Consider the following 19,302-nt stretch of genomic DNA (forward strand, 5'->3'; position numbering starts at 1 on the left):
GATGTTTTGCCAGAAGTCACTGATTTGCAATTCACTGTCACCAGCTCTGAATGAAACATGTTGTACTTTTCTAATAATTACCTTGTGATTGCACACCTACTCAGCAGGGAAAATTGAGTCTCAAATTTCATTTGTAATTAGGCCAGTGCCCCACAGTTGTCTTGTTCTGATACTGCTTCCCAAGTGTGTGATGTAGAATCTTTTAGGATGTCCACCACACTTGGAAGTAGTCGTTCACTTGTTTTTAGATTCTAAAAAACCAGTTTTATTGTCCCTAAGTCAGTTCTCTCTGAGACAGAATACTTTTGAGATTCTTGTCAGTGTTACACGTTGAAAAATTCATACATGGCAAAGAAGTTCAAATCAGAGGACTATATTTAATTTGGAAGGCTTTCTGCCTTCTTTCAAAGAAAAATAATAAGTGGCTGTACAAAAAATTCTTGTGTACCAGGAGCCATTGAATCTGGAATGGTTATCATTTAAACAGTTAACAGCAGGCTTAAGGAAAGAAGATTCTTCATGTCCATGAATTCCTTCTGTTGGAGCATTCTCCCTGAAGAGGGAAAGTTCTTTCTCTCCCTCTCTTTTTGTTTTGATGCTGATAAAGCATCAGTTAGCACCCTCCCAATTATCAGTATAGCAGCCTCTTTAAAATTGTTTTAGAATCTCTCTCACATACCAAAGTATGAATTACTAACAAAAAATACAATTGTCATGTTTGCTGCTATTGAGTGATCTTGCAATTTCATTTCAAAGGGCACCTTTGTTCATTTTTAAGTAGATGGTTCAGTATTTAGTCTAATGATAGGATAGGCAGAAAATTAATCTGGTAGAGATGGAAGATCCCAGGTGTGCAGAATAGCTGATACTTATTTCTCTGTGTTTTAATGGTCCAAAGGCAGGACTTCTGGGAAGAATTGTCTGTGTATGTTGGACAAAAGCTAATTATTCAGAGGTGCAGAGAAAGTGTTGAAAAAAACTGCAAAACAAAACGTATTTCTTTTTAAAAATCTAAGCATGACATGTATGATGTACTTCTGTATTTCTTTTGTAATGAGAAAGTCTCTATTGACAAAAATTACTTCAGTGAAGCAGGTGGTTTGGAGTAACTTATGCCAGGTTTTTCTTATGTATACGTGTATGTATTTTTTCATTTCAACAGACATTAGATCAGCTTCCACTCACCAATCCTGAACACTTTGGGACTCCTGTTATTGGAAAGAAAACAAACAGGGGAAGGAGATCCAATCATATGTAAGCTAAATATTTTGATATCTGTGCTGTGTGTATGCAATTCTGAAGCTTTCAGTGTGTGTCAAGTTTTATTATTTGTATGTTCGGCTTCTCTTATTAAAAGAAATGGAGGCTGGATGGAAAGTATTGTTTAGCACTCAGTTTGAAAGTCAGATTCATGTGTATTATTGTGTGCAAGCATTTCAAGTTTTCATGTAATCAATATTTAAAATAGTACCAGGTATAGGCAAGAGCTTTTTCTTGGTTTCATTAAGTAAAAAAAAAAAGGGGTCATCCCAAATGGAAACGTGATGTTAAATTATATTGAGAAACATCTCTGTAGTGTTGCAAATGTATTGGACTTGAGCTAAAATCATTGCAATGCAGTTTCTTTGTCCAGCTGATGTGAACTCTTTGTGGAAGGTCCCAGAATCTTCCTACAGACCTTTGGTTTCTCAGTACAGGGTCTCTGAAGGGCTTTTAGAAATAGGTGTACAGTATAACAGAATTACAGAATGCATCAGGTTGGGAAGGACCATGGGGGACATCTGGTCCAAGCTCCCTGCTCGAGCAGGGTCATCCCAGAGCACATGGCACAGGATTGTATCCAGGTGGTTCTTGAATATCTCCAGTGAGGGAGACTCCACAACCTCTTTGGACAATCTGTTCCAGTGCTCGGTCACCTGCCCAGTGAAGAAGTTCTTCCTCATATCCAGGTGGAACTTCCTGTGCAACAGTTTCTTCCCACTGCTTCCAGTATAGTTTGCAACAAACTTACTGATACAAAAACAAAGTTCAGGATTTCCTAGGTGCCAAAATTCTTGGTAGCTGTGGCCTTGATAAACGAGTGTTAAGTTATCCAGTGCCTATTCTTTGTTGTTTGTGGGTGGGTTGTGAGGTTTTTGTGTGTTTGTGGGGGGGTTTATGTGCGGTTCTTTGCTTGTTTGCTTAAAATTTTTAGGTGTAGTGGTTTTCATGCTTGGGTTATCTTTTTGTGCTTTTTGGTAGCTTGAAATAAATGTTGCCCTGTATATGTAGAGGTGCTATAAATTTACTCAGAAAATTGTTGAGTTACTGATTTGTGAGGAAGTGAAAGAAAAAGCTGAAAAAAGCTGGCATTACCACAAAGAATGTGATTGTAGCATCTTTGGTGTCTCTGACTGGGTTGTACAGGACATTATTATGTCAGAAGCAACACACTTAACTTTATCTTATGATTAATACTGAGTTAACTGAGTTAAAAGGCAGTTATGCCAGTATCTGTGCAATTTGAGTTAGGAAGTAGTATCTCCAAAATAAATTTTGGCTTTCTCTTTAGTCTTTGACTTTTTTCTTTTCCTGCAAGAGATTCTTGAGCCCCAGAAAGCAGTCTGAAAGACTTTCATATATTTTAAAAGAACCATTACTTTAAAAAAAAAGAATATTGAAGGAAAAAGAAATAAACCAAAACAATGCTAAACCAAAACAATTATCATCACTGGAAATAACATAAAATTAAGGTGGGGAGAAGAAAATTCTCCTTAGACTGTACATCAGTTGCCTTCTGTTACACAAATGGTAACTGTGAGATTTTTGTTAATACTGAATTTTGTACTCAAAAGCAGTTATGTGACAAATGGAAGATAGCTTTTAAAATAATGGTGGTTGTGCTCATTAAAGGTGCTGTGTATTTTCTGAGAATTAACCTTCGAAGTGAATATTAAAAAAAGATGCATAGAGAGCATCAGAAGTGATTTTTTTGTTTGTTTGTTAATCAGTTGCAAGTAATTGTAATTGGAGTAGTGTTGTACATTTAGACTCCTCAAATGGCTAAAACCAGGTGCAACTTTGTATTTGAACAGTAAAAACAATGGACAGAAGCTTTTTAAACAAAAATGTATTTACACCTTGGCCCCATCTACTTACATTCCAACACTTCATTCAATGTGAAATTGAAACAGCCATAGAAATGCTTCACTGCACATCTTCAAAGAACTGTTTAAGGATAAATAGACTTACTCTTTGTTATTCATCTTTGTATCTGATGTTTCTTCTTCAAAGATTTGTCCTTTCTCAAAAAAGCTTTCCATTCTGTGTGGTTGTTAAAGTAAAAGCTTAGAGAGATTAAGAGGAAAAACCAAAACAGTTTAGCTTAACATTGGTCCAAAACTACAACTGCAACAGTATTTTTGAACAGCGTTTCTGTAGGGCAGAATGGTTTCACTTTGAATGCACCCTGACAGTACATTTCTCTTCTTCCATATGGATGCATGGTGGTGTTTTGTATGGGTTTTGCATGTACTACTAGTAAATGTGCATTTCTGAGTTTGTAATGTTTGAATTGTTACTATAATATAATTATAAGTACTTTATTCATTTTCATGCCAAAACACCCAACAGGCAATTCAAGTCACTGTTATTTATGCCTCTTTGACAATTAGCTTTGGATCTCCTGTAATTATAATAAGCAAGTTTTGAATAGTTGAGTTTTAAGTCTCTTTCTGTTGTTTAGTCCCGAAGAAGAATCTTCATCCTCTTCCAGCGATGAGGATGAAGATGATAGGAAACAAAGTGATGAGTTATTAGGAAAAGTTGTGTGCGTGGACTGCTTCAGTGTGGATAAGAAGAAAGCTCTGTGGTTTCCAGCCTTGGTAAGAGTTTCATCTTTATTATACTTGAGCACAGTTTCATCTTTATTAAAATTTTGTCATTTTCCAGGCACCAAAGAAGGGTGTGGGTTTCATTTTGTCATTTTTTATTAGAACTTAGTATGGTTTTTCGAATTGGACTTCACCATAATAGTCAAAGGAATATCTAGATGTGTTTGTTTAAAAAAAGGGAATTGCTAACATGGCCTTAGTTTTTCCAAACAGCCAGAGCTTGTTGACCTAATTCTAGCTCAGCAGTGCGTTCAGTACTTTTGGACTAAAATTTCAGGGCTTTTTTTTTCTAGGCTATTGCATGTCAATTTTCCAGAGTACTGAGTTTTATCAAGGAAGGAAATATAAAGTAAAAAGAGAGGGAAAGTTTAGTGATTACATAGACATGATTTTTCAACATTCAATATAAACACATTTGATAATGAAATAAAATATTTTTTTCTTGATCACTACAGTACATAGTGGAAAATGGCCAATAAATTTACTTTAAAATTACATTGTAGCCTTTCAGTACCAGTATTTTTTCTCTTCCTTTATTCTGGCTTAAAGACACTTTTTAAGAAATAAACTTCTAAAAAAATATCACAGCTAGTCAGTCTAGTGATTGCATGTAGACTCACTGATTGATGTTTTTGGAAATTAATATACCAGTACCATGCTTTTTAATTTTTATTTTATTTTTAATTGTAAATATTTGATTGATTCCTCCCTGACAATGAAAGCTTAACATGTTTATCCAATTTCAGGGAGACTTGTGCTCCGCTTTTGAAAAGATACCATACAGTAACATTTAACTCTTCTTAGTGTGTGCAGTAGCTCTCAATTGCAGCTTTCTGCTTGTAACCTGCTGTGTCTTGTAGTGTAGCCCAGCAGCTTTCCAGCAGGAATTCTTTTGGAGCAGTTGGTGGAAGAGAAGAAGTCACTGAAATCTTTTTTACAAGGGAGAGGGCAGAATGTACAGCAAGGAGATACCATGTTTACAGCAGATAGCTTTAAGTGAAGTTTTCAATGATAAACCAGAAAAATGGAGATGTTTCTTTGCTGAAAGGTGTCATCAAGATGATGCAATATCACCTGCCTCACTGTTCCCTCAGAGAAGTGGTCAGTGAAACTGGCTTGAGAGGTTTTGTGTCTCACTGTTGGGTTTGCCTTTCTGGTCATGCCCATGACAGGTACCAGTTTCCATGGCATACTCTCTGAGAATTGTTGCTTCTGCTCCAAAGATGTACTAAAGATACACAATTATTTCTCTGGCTTTCTTTGGAAGACTGGAAGCTTGTTCTTCATGGAAAGCTTCCTGCAATAAATGAAAAGCAGGGAGATAAAGTTTGAGAGTGAAGCTTAACTCTGAAGTAGCTTATCCTAGCTTAACTCTTACTTTAGTAATCAGGTTTATAGCTCTGCAAATAAACATCATATTGCATTTAACCAGAAAAGATGTGCCAAAGAATGAATGTATGCCCCAAATAGCTGCCTTGTTTGGTTTGGTTTGGTTTTCTTTGTTATAATTCCCTCCCCAGTAACAATGCCTCTTGGCTTTTTTACCTTGTAAGCAGGTTACCTCTACTGTATCAACGAAGTAATCTTATCTTATTACTGATAAATTTTGCATAAACTTTGTATTATGGTAATTGTAATTACATGAATAATGAAATGAAAATTCGGGTTTAATGTGCTGAAGAATGTGTATCTCAGCATTATTTCTTATTAATGATACTTGTACAGATACTTTGTGTATAAGCACAGAGGACATTGCACAAGTTTATTATGTGAAAACAAGTTCAGGGATTAGTGTAAACCTTTACAGCAAGTAACAATTAAGGTTACTAGTGGAAACTGAGTACTTTAGATATCAGGCCTCTAACCAGATAGATTATCACTTACAAATTTGAAACTGTAGAGGTCTAAATTTGGTAAAAATTTTTCTGAGGACTCAGTGATTGACTACATTGTTTTAATCCGGCATACCTGTTTGGGTTGGTGGGGTTTTGTTTGTTTGTTCACTTGTTTTTATTAGTTCTGTGGGGAGGGGGTGAGTACAGTGACTAATTGGAATTGTAAAAGGACCTGACAGTTGGTGCTTATGTCAAAGAGTGTGATTTAGTAAGCCTTATAGCATTGCTTAGTTTTAATGTGTAGTTAAAGGCTTTTGAAAGGTGCAGTGACGAAATCTGCCTGCAGCATTTTCAGAAAATTGAGTTTACGCAGGATCATCTCTTTCATCCTTCTATGACTCCAATGAAGTTTGTTTTGCAAGGAAATTGAGAAAACTTGATTCAGGCAAAATTGAGGTGATGTTGCTTGATGTAAAGGCACTAGATGAGGTTGTGGTAAGATGTTTTCCAAGCTCTGAATGGATTTTTGACTACTAAGATCTTGATGCTTCTAGAAAACCAGCAGCTAAAGCCTGTAGGGCCTTTCTCCATCTTTAAAGAGCTAGGAGTTTGCACTTGTCAGTTTAAAATAGAGGATGATAATCATTGTCTTTTGCCTTGACATTGCAAAATATATCTCAAGTTGAATTTCAGTTTAAAAGTTGTAGTTTTCTGAAGTAATTTCATTGTAGACTGTAGAATGCACTGCATTTCGAACTTGGTCTGTTAAATTTTGTTTCTTTTGAGTAACACGTTTAGCCTGTGCTTTGTGATACGTAACTCTATTTCCAAATCTCTTGGAGCTTTTGACTTTAGCTCCTAAAATGCTGCATGACTGGTGACCTATGCAAGGAGGAAAAAACCCAACTTTTGCCACACAGTATGTTTGTATTTGGTGGAAAATTAGGACTTAAGGCAACAGTTGGTGTGAGAGAGAAGAGATATTTACCTGTGCTAACTTACAGCTACAGTCATCTGCTGCTCTTTGAGGTTTTATAGCAGCCGGAACTTAACTAACTTTCAGGGAACTATACTCATTATGAGACAAGACATGTGAGTGATAGAGAGGGGTTCCTTTTCTGTTTTATATCTCTGCCAATTATATATATAAAAACAAAATTTTAAAAATTAAATTCTTGAAGCTTTTTGATTTGTGACTTGTATACTGGTTTAACAAAACTTAAATAGCTTTTAAAATTGCAACAAATAATTCTTATGTTGTCTCAGGGCTCGACTTGATTAGTCTATTTCTTGACTATCATAACACTTGTACTTGAGGTGCTCTTCTCTCCAAGGGAGATTACTTGTAAGTCTTCCCTTATAAAATTTCATAAATCCTGTTAGCTTTTGGTTTTGACACTGTGTGTGATTACATCCTTGCCATTTCCAGAAGTTTTTGAGAAGTAGTCTCTAACTCAGGTGGCAGCACTTGCTGGAATTTCTGTCCTTTTGGGATGAGGAGTGGAATAAGCTGTAGAGGCATGACGGATACTTATTTTTTGTCAGAATGCTATTCTTATGTTTCTGGCAGCAGCCGTCAGTTTCCCTCTAGGAGTGAGCATGATCTCATGCATTCAGTAATTTCAGGAGGTCATCATTCCTGTGTTTTGAGGGATCTCACTTGCTCTCATCTCAGTGTTGCCAACAAGAAATGAGCACAAAAGCTTTTAGAGAGGCACTGGTATTTACTATTACTCTCTTGTTTTAGCTTTTTCTCTCTAAACTTTGCAATTGTAATATCTTTGCAGGTGGTTTGTCCAGATTGTAGTGATGATATTGCGGTGAAAAAAGACAATATTCTTGTTCGCTCATTCAAGGATGGCAAATTGTGAGTAGGAATGTAGAGGTTGATAATTGAATGAAATTTATGAAAGTGAAAGGTAATATGAGATGTGTTGGGTAAAGTATTAATAACATCAGTAAGTTCCTGCCAAGATTTTTCTAATGTTTAAAAAACTGTTAACAGCCTCATTGTGATGAAATTAGTCTTGAACTTTGTCATTATTAATAATGGCATGCATAAATCTCTGTCTTGGTTTTAATTTCACTGTTAAAATTGTGGCAAACACAGCGGTATTACGTGACTTCAAGAATGGCCAGAAGCTCTTTCCTGCTGTGGCTGGAATAGAGCACTACTTTTCAGGGATGTGGCTGTAAGCTTGTCCAGCTTCAGAAGGGTCGGTGGGGATGTGTGCAAGCCTGCACATAACACCACATGCACACAGAGAAATCCTCTTTCTCGTTTGAAGGTAGTGAGGCATATGTTTATCTCAGTCTAGACTGCAACTGCATCTTACTGTGCTCCTTGCAAAGAGCTGTGATGCTACTCAAAGTAGGAAAAAGCATAGAGAAACAGAGAAAACCAGACTGTCTGGTATTTGCAACAAAACTTTGTGTTCTTAAACTCACAACAATAGAGTTCTTTTTCTAGGTTTTAGTTTCTATTTTAAAAGTTGCAGATATTGTGCTTGGTTCAGTTTAACAGAATGTTTTGCAGAAAGGATGTGGGAATATTTAACAGTTTTGTTGTGGTTTAATTACTCACTAAGTCTAGGCTATTGCTTTACCATTTGATAGGCTTTCAGGCATCAGTGCACGTCACTGAAGGAACACGCATAAGATGTGTGCGCACAAGCACATACCCACCCCCAATCCTCCAGAGCTGCAGTTCAGATTTGCTTCCTTGATTATAGACACAGTAGAAAGCAGAAAGTGCTTTGTTCTTTCAATTTGGAAGTCTTTAATTTCATATTGCTGCTAATTTACACTAATACTCATTTATGTTTTAAGTGAGGTAGGGTTCTAAAGTAATGTTAAATTAATGTGAGGGCTTAAAGTATTACATATATGGGAGATTCCAGAAACTACCTGCTTGTGGAAGTAGCATGCTGTCTTTAATATGCAGTGAATGCATATAGTCTAACCAATGTAATGTAAAAATTTTGTTTTTAATCCATTGACTAATACTGTACCAGACTTAACACTGTAGAGTTCTCAAGATACATTTCATATGCTTCTTATGTGTGTCTAGTAAGTGTGTTATAATCTTAGTGGTAGCTTTGTATTGTACTGTTAGTTTACCTTTAATATATTTTAATTTTTTTTTAACACTTTCTAAATTATTTAGTGTTTCTGTGCCACGAAAAGATGTCCGGGAAATCAGTGAAACTTCACCAAAGCCTGACGCTTTGTTAAAACAAGGTAAAAATAACTTCCTGTGAGAAACGCTTGTATGTATTTGCTTAGTTACATGGATTGGACTAAATCTGTGGCAGATTGATTCATGTCTTAAAGATGCTAAAACATAAGATCTTTTCTTACAGAATTATAAATTGAAGGAGAACGCTTAAGAAAAGTTAGAGGAACTTTTTTTTAAACAAATAAAACCTAACTAAATGAAACCCCCCGAAACAACACCCCACCTGCTCTGCACTGACTTTAAGAGTAGACATGCCAAACAAAAGATGTACACATTGGTTCTGTACATTATTTTAGTATTTTTCCTTTTGCTTTAGAACTTTTAAGAATTATTCTCACCATAGTGCCCTAGTAGTTGTAAGCAAGTTGCCTTTATGAACTTTGAAAATCTGAAATTGTGGGTGCATTTGAAAGTTTAAGCTTGTGTGATGAAGCTCTTAGAACTAGCTTGTGATTATTTCTTCCCCCTTGCTCTCCTTTTTTGATATATGTAAACTGCAGTGTAAACCTGTTGGATAGGGATTTTCTCAATTAAATTTTGATATATGCCCTATGCACAAGATCCTTGTTTGTGTTTGTAGACACTAACATGGTAAAAATAGTAGTAATAGCTCTGGGTGGCTTGCTGTGCAGAGAACACCAGGCCAGTTTCACTGGATAAGACAAATAAGGATGGACAACATGGAGTGGTTGTTGAGGTTCTTTGAATTTGGGGTGGAACTGTTCATTAGCAGTCTTTCCTTCTCTTCCCCATCACCCCTGATTACTGTTTTTTTAATTGAAATATCTGTGCAAGCTGATACTTCCTGCAGTGCTAACAAAGGCTGGTTCTTTTACAGCTTTTGACCAAGCACTTGAATTCCGTAAAAACAGAACTGTTCCTAGTAACTGGAAAACAGAATTGAAAGAAGACAGCTCCAGCAGTGAAGCTGAAGAAGAGGAAGAGGATGAAAAAGAAAAAGAGGATAACAGCAGTGAGGAAGAGGCAAGTGAAGTTTAGTAAAGGGCACAGATACACAGCTGATAAAATTTAGGAGGGCCGTGTATATTTAAGTGGGCCTTTTTAACATTAGGGAACATTTAACATGTTAACATAGGCAACACTGTTAACATAGGCATTATTGAGTAACTCTCTCTTTTCCTGGTCTGCTGAAGAATTGCTTCACCACAAGCTGTCTCTCTAGCTACCCTGCTGTAAAGAAGCAAAAGAACTTTCAATCAAGGTGTTAGTCCATGCACTCCACTTCCACTTTTCTTCTCTTTTTTGTTCTGCAAATATGGAGTCCCCGCCTCATGCTTGGTTTTCTAATTATCCATTCTTTCCTCCCAGCCTCCTGTCTAGAAAAAAAATGAAGACGAGAAAAGAAGACAATTATTGGAAAGATTTCATTTCACAGCTGGCTAAGAGGCTGAAAGAGAGGCTTTTGAATCTTTTACTTCTCTGTACCTTCCTGTGGTACTCTAAATCTGTATCTGCCCATAATCACTTTTTCTCTCACCAGAGTTTGAGAGCTGTTCTCTTAATTTGCTACGCAAGTGCCAGTAATGCAGCAGACTTTAATTTCCTATTAGTTAGGGGTATTGTAAAGAAGAGACTGAACTGATTTGGGTCTTCAATGGTTGTTAGGGTCCTTCTCTCAATGCATCCTCCCTGGATACTGTGTCTCTGGCATACCAGAAGATAGTGTTTGATCTTTCAGTTATTCATTCCTTTAAAATGTGTTGGGAAACTGTAAAAGTGTGAAGTTATGACTTTGCCACCTCTCCATGATCATCATTTCTTTCTGCCTCCTCTTTAAGCTCTCAGAAGATTATCCAGCTCTGATCAAAAGTTTGCAAGGGGCTGTGCTCTGCTTAGTATTTTGAGAAGCAAGGAGTAGTTCCTTGGGCTCAATACCATTTCTGAACTTTCACAGCAGGTTCATGTCCAGCTATGAACGTGATGCATGTAGATAGGCTTTTATCTATGCAGAATGACACATGATGTTTGTATAGTGATCATTCCCGCACTACTTTTGGGTGAAAAATACAGAGCCTTCAGCTACAGCATTTGTAAACATTTGGCCTTGTACCTTTTGAACACCTTCTCTTGAGCTCCTCTTAGTTGCATGTGATTGTTTGAGCTAGTCTTTCCATGTGCTAAAGATTTTATCTCAGACAAATATTGTAAAATTTACTGTATCATCTCTTACGATAATATCTTTTCCAGTAAACAGTGATTTCAGTCACTTGTTGAACTAGGAAGTTTCTAAAACAGAGGAAAAATACTTTTTCTTTTTTTTCCCCCCCCCTTTTCCTTTCTCTTCTTCTCTGCCCTTGGTGGTCAGTGGCATGTGTGTCTTCTCTCTACCTATATTTGAGCAGTTTCTGCAGCTTCTTCTCTTTGTTTTTGTTATTTTGTGCCTATAACCTCCTGGTTATCAAGCAGCATCTCTTCTCAAACAGGACTTGCGGGCCTCCTCTTGGGGCTTTGTCATCCACCTGCAGGTTGTTCTACTGCTTCCCAGGACATGAAAAGTTTTCACTGGTGGCACTCAGGCCATCCATGTGGTCCTACTACCCGTAAACCAGAACGAAAACCAGAAAAGCCAAGCTCTTACAAATGTCACCACGGGCTTCAAAAATAGATATGTTTATTCTATATATTTGTTCACACCCAAGTTCCCGATTTTGTAGATACATAGATGCTCTTCTATATCTCATATCTATATACATGCTTCCATCCTATATGGATAGATGACATACAAATCCTCTGTACTTACCTTCTAAGAAGAGTAGTTGCCTTTTTTTTTTTTCCTAATGGAAGAGACTGAAAAAAGAGACTGGCCTTCCTTTACTTTACAAAATCCGATGGTAGGTAAAAGAGTTGTCAAAGACCCTCTCTTCCAGTGCTGTGTTATAATACTGTGTGAATTTTGTGTTGCAAGAAGCATGTTGTTGTTTTCCTGGATGTCATTATCCTATGTAGAAGCCACTTTATTTTACCTTGTAGCATAGATAGATACATTAGAGACACCAGAGTGACCAGCTAGCACTCTGGTTGTCTAACTTGAAAGTAAGCAAATATGACAGTGTGACATGCCTGCTTCATACCATTATCTAGGAAACCTTGTTGTCTAACTTGATTAAGATCTATTCTGTATATGTTTGAAGATTATTATTAGTAGTAGTATAGTATAATATATATGGACTCTGTAGAGATTCTGAGAAAGTGTAAATGCTTTTCAGAGGCATGCAGGGTCTTAAGCTTTTCCCGTTAGCACACTTTCTTAGAAAGTTCCTATGTTCTGTATTGGAAAAATTAATAAGGAGTATTCACTCACTTGCCATTCTGGCACCTCTGTGTATTATCACATTAGAGACAAAGGAGTACTCTTCAGGCATTGGACTGTATAGTGGGAAAGGAGTGTTTTATTCAGCCTCTTCATCACCTTTGCCTTGTTTCCCCCAGTATTTAAAAGGAATACATTCCTTCTTCAAAACTTTATTGAGTTTCCTGAAGGTTTTGTTCAGTGGCACCCCTCACCCCTCCCCTAAATGCTCTGTGGAACTAATGTCTTATGGCAAGTTTTTTCTTGTTGGTGAGGAACATGAGAAACCCAAGTAGCTGCTCATGATCTCTTTTCCAAGATCCAGAAGATGCTGGTAAAAGTCCTTTCCAAGTACCTGCTATGGGAGATTAAAATTTTTAAAAAAATTACACAGTTTTGAAGTTTTATTCCATTCAAGTAATTTGTTCTCCATGGCCTGTGAAATATGAATGTTCTTAACTAGGCTTTTATCTGTACTACATGCAGGGCTGCAGCATCAGTTTGTACCTGTCAGTGAAGAATTGGGCTAGATGTGCCTGATTTCTGATGCCCCTGCCCTGTAAGAAGGATCTCTAGTATATTGGTTGCAGTTCTCTACCCAGCCCATCGAAGCAGCCTGCTCTGAGCTCTGCTGGTACACTGGGTGTCAAATGCCCATTATGTAATGCCCCTCACAGAGACTCTCCTCTTGCATTGGCTTTGCAAGACTGGAACATTTTCATTGCATTTCTGTTGATAATTAAACGTGAAGGACAACTGTTTCAGCATATTGTGAATACTGGTTCTTAATTTTTTTGCCTGTTTGATCTAATGTCATCCAATTGCATTTAATGGGTAAGAGGAAGTATAGAACAACAAAAAAACCCTACTCCCTGATAGTAGTTACAGCCTTTCCTGACCTTATTTTCAGCTGTCCATCTCTCTATTAAACAGATTCAGTAGATGTTGGAGGGTTTGGGGTTTGGTTTTGTTTGTGTGTGTTTGTTCTTCCCAGTTCTGTTTAGTAATGATATTCTGTTTCTGTTGTTTTCTCAACTGTCTTGGTACAACTTTAAAGACTGTATGTTTTGTCCCCTTTCTTCAGGGTAGGTGAAACTTCAGTATTTAGTACAAAGAGACTGTTGAAGAATGGAAATGATAAACGTGGAATGAAAATACACTAAAGAAAAATAGTTTAGATTACTGAATAACTAGTTATTTTTGGAAACTTTACAAGTAGTATTAAAAATTAACCAACTCATATTTGGCATAGTGTTTTGCAGTAGCTCAGTCATCAGAATTTCTTCAGAATTTGATATATTAATATCGTATTGCTACTAGTTGCGGCAAGCCCCATTTCCAAAAGAAATTATGAGCTGTTATAAAGTAAGCCATAGTGCTTTGTTATGAAACTCCACTGTTTATTAGTCTAAGTCAATCTAATACAAAGGTTTATTAGTGCAATGAACTGAACTTCCAAAATATCCGTTGTTATTTCAGTTCTGGGATTGATCCTGCTCAGCACGCGTTCAGCTGGTACCCCATGGCAGTTCGCATGCAGTGCCATTGGCTGCGGTTTGCCAGTGCAGTGGATTAGAACTCCTAAGAAAGTGCAAGCACCATTTTCTCTTTGACTTCATCTCTGAAAGTGACGTAGTCTATCCAAGAACCAAGGAGTCACTTAACTGCAGTAGAAATAGAGCTGAGATTTCTGATATAATCTCTTGATCATTAATAGCGCTGTCTCCCAGACTTTCTGCATAAATGGATGAAATTGAGAACACATCTTGATTTATGGTATCACTTACGATACTTCAGTGATCAATCAAAAATCCAGTTTCAATGTATGTTTACAGTCAATGTTTTATACATTTTGAAACACTGTAGTTTATAAAACTTGGTTTCGTGTGGCATAGCACTGAGAGCATGTATCTCTCAGTACAGTATCCTGTTGCTGACTACAGTAAAACAAACTTAAAACATTTAAACGTAGGTTATCACTGCCTTATGTTTCTTAATGAAGGACTGTAACTCAAAATGGTGACAATTTTCTTGCATGCATTGCTTTAAACAGGAGGAAATAGAGCCATTTCCTGAAGAACGAGAGAACTTTCTTCAGCAATTGTACAAGTTCATGGAAGACAGAGGTAGGCATTTTAACTAGCAGTACTTTGAAAAATTGAGTCTGTAAACTAGTAGTGGTTTGCAGTACTGTTTTGGAAACGGGGAAACTGTACTCATCCCTTCTGACTTCCCTACTATTTAGAAGATGAGTCTGTCACTTGACTCATCTAAAATGCGGTCCCATATTTCTGCTTTCAGAAGTAAATGGATAGATCTAAATATATATGCTATTATGTTTTGCGCATATCATACTATATTTTCTATTGTGTACTTATGTATAATCAAACACTTAATATTCTCAATCGTATTAATTTATATTCTCAGTTTAATAACTTTAAAATACCAACACACACACTTTTTGGGTCATGGAAAAATAAATTTACTTTGTTCTAATTTTCTTGTGTGAATCCCAATTGCTGACGTGAATGAACATTATCCATAGATTGAGATGTTTTTAAAAGCCAGTACCATTCATTATGTTAAATCTTTACCAGGTTTTTATACACTGCAAGAAAAGGGCAGTATCTGTAGAGGCAGGAGTGAGGGTATTTGTATTTAAGTTACTCTTATAACTAGTTAAATTAGTATCTTTATTAATGCCATATGAAATGAGTTAAACTGTTTACATGAGATGACAGTGTGATAGCTACTGCTAGTACAGTCGCATAGGAAGTTTCGGCTCTTCAAGCATTGTGGGATTGCTCCTGGTGAGGGTTGGGTTGGGTTTTTGTTTTTTTTTTTTTTTATTGCAATGAAAGGACTATTGTATTTTTAGATCTAATTGTTTCAGTGGGTGAAATAAAATTATGTATAATAAAGTTAGCAAGAAAATTTGCATCATTTCTGCATATTCAGAAATATATGGAAGAATGTATATATATGCATTAAATAACACAATCCATTTTCCCTCTAGTTCAGTAAGTAACACTCTTGAGTTTGTTTCATGAAAAGAAAGTACCAGGTGCAGGAGGTGAGGTTTACAATACTGTATTTAAGAATAGTGCATATGATGTGAATTTCATGCTATTCTGAAAAAAATACTTCAAAACACCCTAACAACTATCTTTGTTACCCAGGGACTCCTATTAACAAACGACCTGTATTAGGATATAGAAATTTGAATCTCTTCAAATTATTCAGACTTGTACACAAGCTTGGAGGATTTGATAACGTGAGTATTAGTATGATGAGTACTCCAGAGCCATAAAACCTGAGGATACTGCTTGTTATTGTGAAATAATTTATTACTCTGTGAAGTAGTGATAAAGAACACAGGACCTTTAGATGTATAAAAGTTTTCTACTATGGCTGCATAAGGCACCTTGTAGCTCTAAAAGCCATGCTTTAACATGAACCAGAAACTAGTTAGGTGCTACATCTACTCAGCATTTTTAATTACTGCTGCATAAAATCAGCCAGCATCTCTGTTTTTGTAATATTTCAAGAAACGTTTGTCTGATAAAGTTGTTAGCTCCAAGTGAAACAAGGCACTGCTCAGTAAAATCTCAAAGACAAGCAATTTTGTTTAAGGTCTGATGCGAGACCCTTAATTTCTATTTATTCTGGGTGATATAAAGAAGAATTTGGTGACTGGGATTAGTGACACTGATCTTGGGAGGAGTAATTGAAATATACAGCATGCATGGTCAAGCAGATTCTGTTTGTGCTTTGAACTACTTCCCATGAATGTAGCCTGTCAGCTGAGGAGGTATGTTTGTGCAGTGACACCTTTCTGATATACAAGACAGGATGTGGTACTTGGGTATTGCAGTATATCTGCTTTACCTTCACGGATGGTTAGAAATGAGCATGGAATTTTGTCACCAAAGGGCACGTTAAGGATGTAATGAACGACTGGTAGGCACTATGTCTGGTGCAGTACTACCAGGGCTGGGTGTTGTTAATGCTTTGAATTATTTTTTTATTTCCAATTTAATTAAAATTCTAGCTCTGATAGTTAAGAATTACTTTAAATATAAAATAAAAATGATGTACTGATTTTTCTGATAGTTATATTTTCTTTCCTCTCTTTTATTGCAACCTGGAGAGGAAAGCCTGCTGGGGCTTGTTGCATTGCAGAAATGCTAAATTGCTTAAAGTAATTACATTAGACTACAGTTTGCATTACAGTGAAATACTGTGTGTGTGATAAATAATAATTTTATAGATCAGAGGAAATGACTTACATTTATTTTCTGAAGCTGTAAAGTTTGTCAATTTAGTTTTTTTTGTCAGTGAGTTAATTCAAAAACAATGACTTCATTGTCTTTAACAGATTGAAAGTGGAGCGGTGTGGAAGCAAGTTTATCAAGATCTTGGAATCCCTGTACTAAATTCAGCTGCAGGATATAATGTTAAATGTGCATACAGAAAGTAAGTAATAAAGCTATGAAGTTTGTGCTAAAACTACAATGAACTGAAGTGATGCAGTGCTAGGGGTAATACACATAAAATCCATAACTCTTTGGTTATAATACAGTTTTTTAGGCTTTAAACCTACTGTCTATGTCTAGCTTCTCTGGGTAGTATTTTCCTTCTTGAGTCAAACTTGCTTATCACAAAAAATTTTTTTTTTTTAGGTATCTCTATGGTTTTGAAGAGTATTGTACATCAGCTAACATTGAATTTCAAATGGCATTGCCAGAGAAAGTGACAAACAAGCCTTGTAAAGACTGTGAAAAAGAAAAAGAATTGAAGATGCGTGAAGAACCAGAGCAGGATGCAAAAGAGATAAAAGTGGACAAGGATGAGCGCAAGCAGGAGGAAGTAGCAGTAGTACAACAAGAAGAAAAAAAGTTAGCTGAGAATGATAATGAAAGTAAAGAAAATGATAAGCCCTCTGTTCTGGTAATATATTTTAAAGTTCATCTTAGATCTTGCTTACGAAGTCAGTTGGTGTGTTAATAACCATGAATTAATATAAAGATTGAAATCTCTATGATAAATCTAAAATAAGACAAAAACTCACTGTAAACCTAATTCAGAACAAGACATTTGAGCTATATTTACCCTAGGTGCCTGTTTTAGGGGGTCGTGATGTCAAAATGTCTGACTTCTTAGAAAGCAGCTTCAACATTCCACTTGTTTGGGGACCTCCTGGGTGAAATGGAGACTAATTAGTGTCCAGCTTTATCCTTATCTGGGTAGTGCATGCTCACAGCTAACTACATTGCTGATATTTTCATTATGCATTTAGTTATGCATATAAGCCCTCATAAACACTGCTGTTACTTCTGTGTTCCAGTGAAACCAGTGAAGCTCTACAAAGACCTGAGCCATGTGATGTACACATGGTCTAATGTAGTTTAGTGGTCCAGAGAGACAAATGGTTATAGCTTTTCAAAATCCAGTGTTGATTCAGTGGCTTTAGCAAAGGAAGTTCAGAGCAATAAACTGATGTGCTGCACTGTACAGGCCTCGCATTTTGCTGTGGAAGCAGTCTGGCTCCTCAAGTCAGTGTGCAACACAACTGTAAATGCTTCTGCATATAAGTGGCAGCCAGCCCTGATCTGTCTGCTGGTATTCTCTGGGAGGAATGCCAGATGGGCCAGTACTGGTATTTCTGCATCCCAGTGAAAGGTTCACCTTGGGGATTGCTTTGCAGTCCAGGTCTAAGAGCTGCATGCCTATTTCATTGTGATAAAACGGGCTAGGATACTGGCTGCAGCTTTAAACTCTGTTAGGTTTAGCCTAAGATTTTCAAAAGGAAAAACAGCAGAGGTGCTGTAATTTTAGGACAAGCCCCACACTGTAGCATTGTTTTGCTCTTATAGCTTCAGTGTGTTTTGTCTGCCTTTTCTTAAATCCTTTGTTTTCACCTTGTGAGTTAATTAAAGGTTTTGTTGTCCTAGGGAAACAAAAAAAACCTGCCAGATTCTGTGTTTACTCAGCCTGATCAAGAAAAGGACTTAAATGTAATCAAAACTGAGGATGAAACCAAACTGGAAGATAAAGAGGAGGAGAAGATTAAAGAAATGGAAAATCCTACAGTAAATGTGGATGCTGAAGAAAAAGAAAAATCAGGGTAAGTTATGCTGTTTCTAATCAGATCTAAGTCATATGATACGTGTTTTTTAAATTTTACTCTTGTAATTTGAACTTCAAATCAGACATGCGGTTGTTAACTAGTTTTGTATCTTCCAGAGACCGATGTGTTTATAACTGTGTCTTGGTTAGATCATTGAAGTTCATCGATCTATTATTAAAAGAAAAGGCAGCTTAAGTTTTACAGGTTCCAGGCCTAAATATAAGCTGAGTGAGAACAGAATATACAAAGCATAGGTGACTATTTGATTTTAGTACAAAAATATTGCAGTCATTGCCAGCAGTATTTTTCTACTTGATTTTGGTACAAGTATATGGCAAACTTGTGGTTTCCAGCTTTTGCTTTTGGACAGTGGTGTGTAATGTGGGAAAAGATGGAAGCACTTTGCACTGCAAGGTTAACAGCCTTGCCGTTGAATAGGCCTGGTACTGGCAGGAGTCTCTTGTGCATACCTTCAGACAGGTGTTTTGAAAGTAGGAGATTGAAGTAGTAGGGATGCTTGGGGCTGTCTAATCGATGAATATGTGGGAATCATTTGGTTTACGGAATGGGCAGGTTTCCCTGTTTAAGTGCAGAAAAATCTCACAAGTGTTTTTCAGCAGCCACACAAAAAAAAAATACAACCAGAATGTAGTCCTCTTTAATCCCCAGTGTTTTAACAATTTGTATTCTTACAATTAAAACCGTCATACAGTATGATTTCAAGTGTTAAGAACACAAAAATTGCCCTTAAGAGGTCAGATAGAAGATCTCTTTTAATACAGTATTTGTCTTTAATAAAAGCAGTAGCAGATGCTTAATGGAGAAGCTGTTACAAGAGGAAAAGCAGATGACAGACACCTCCTTAGACTTTCACAGCAATCTGTATATCAGGGATGTGTTGGGTTCTGCAGGGGTTT

General features: G+C 36.6%; 1 protein-coding gene across 4 annotated transcripts in view; it reads left to right on the plus strand.

Moving 5' to 3' along the window:
• The window catches only part of ARID4B (AT-rich interaction domain 4B), an 89,336-nt gene that overhangs the window by 41,270 nt on the left and 28,764 nt on the right, over positions 1-19,302 (plus strand). For all 4 annotated transcript variants that reach the window (XM_048296359.1, XM_048296355.1, XM_048296358.1 and 1 more), the window contains exons 7-16: positions 1,163-1,254; positions 3,725-3,863; positions 7,495-7,574; positions 8,874-8,947; positions 9,784-9,929; positions 14,309-14,381; positions 15,435-15,529; positions 16,634-16,731; positions 16,938-17,205; positions 18,210-18,382. In XM_048296359.1, the coding sequence (XP_048152316.1) occupies positions 1,163-1,254; positions 3,725-3,863; positions 7,495-7,574; positions 8,874-8,947; positions 9,784-9,929; positions 14,309-14,381; positions 15,435-15,529; positions 16,634-16,731; positions 16,938-17,205; positions 18,210-18,382 (1,238 nt within the window). The remainder of the gene's footprint in view (positions 1-1,162; positions 1,255-3,724; positions 3,864-7,494; positions 7,575-8,873; positions 8,948-9,783; positions 9,930-14,308; positions 14,382-15,434; positions 15,530-16,633; positions 16,732-16,937; positions 17,206-18,209; positions 18,383-19,302) is intronic.

This window comes from Corvus hawaiiensis, chromosome 3 (assembly GCF_020740725.1).
Source record: "Corvus hawaiiensis isolate bCorHaw1 chromosome 3, bCorHaw1.pri.cur, whole genome shotgun sequence".
NCBI classification, from domain to species: domain Eukaryota; kingdom Metazoa; phylum Chordata; class Aves; order Passeriformes; family Corvidae; genus Corvus; species Corvus hawaiiensis.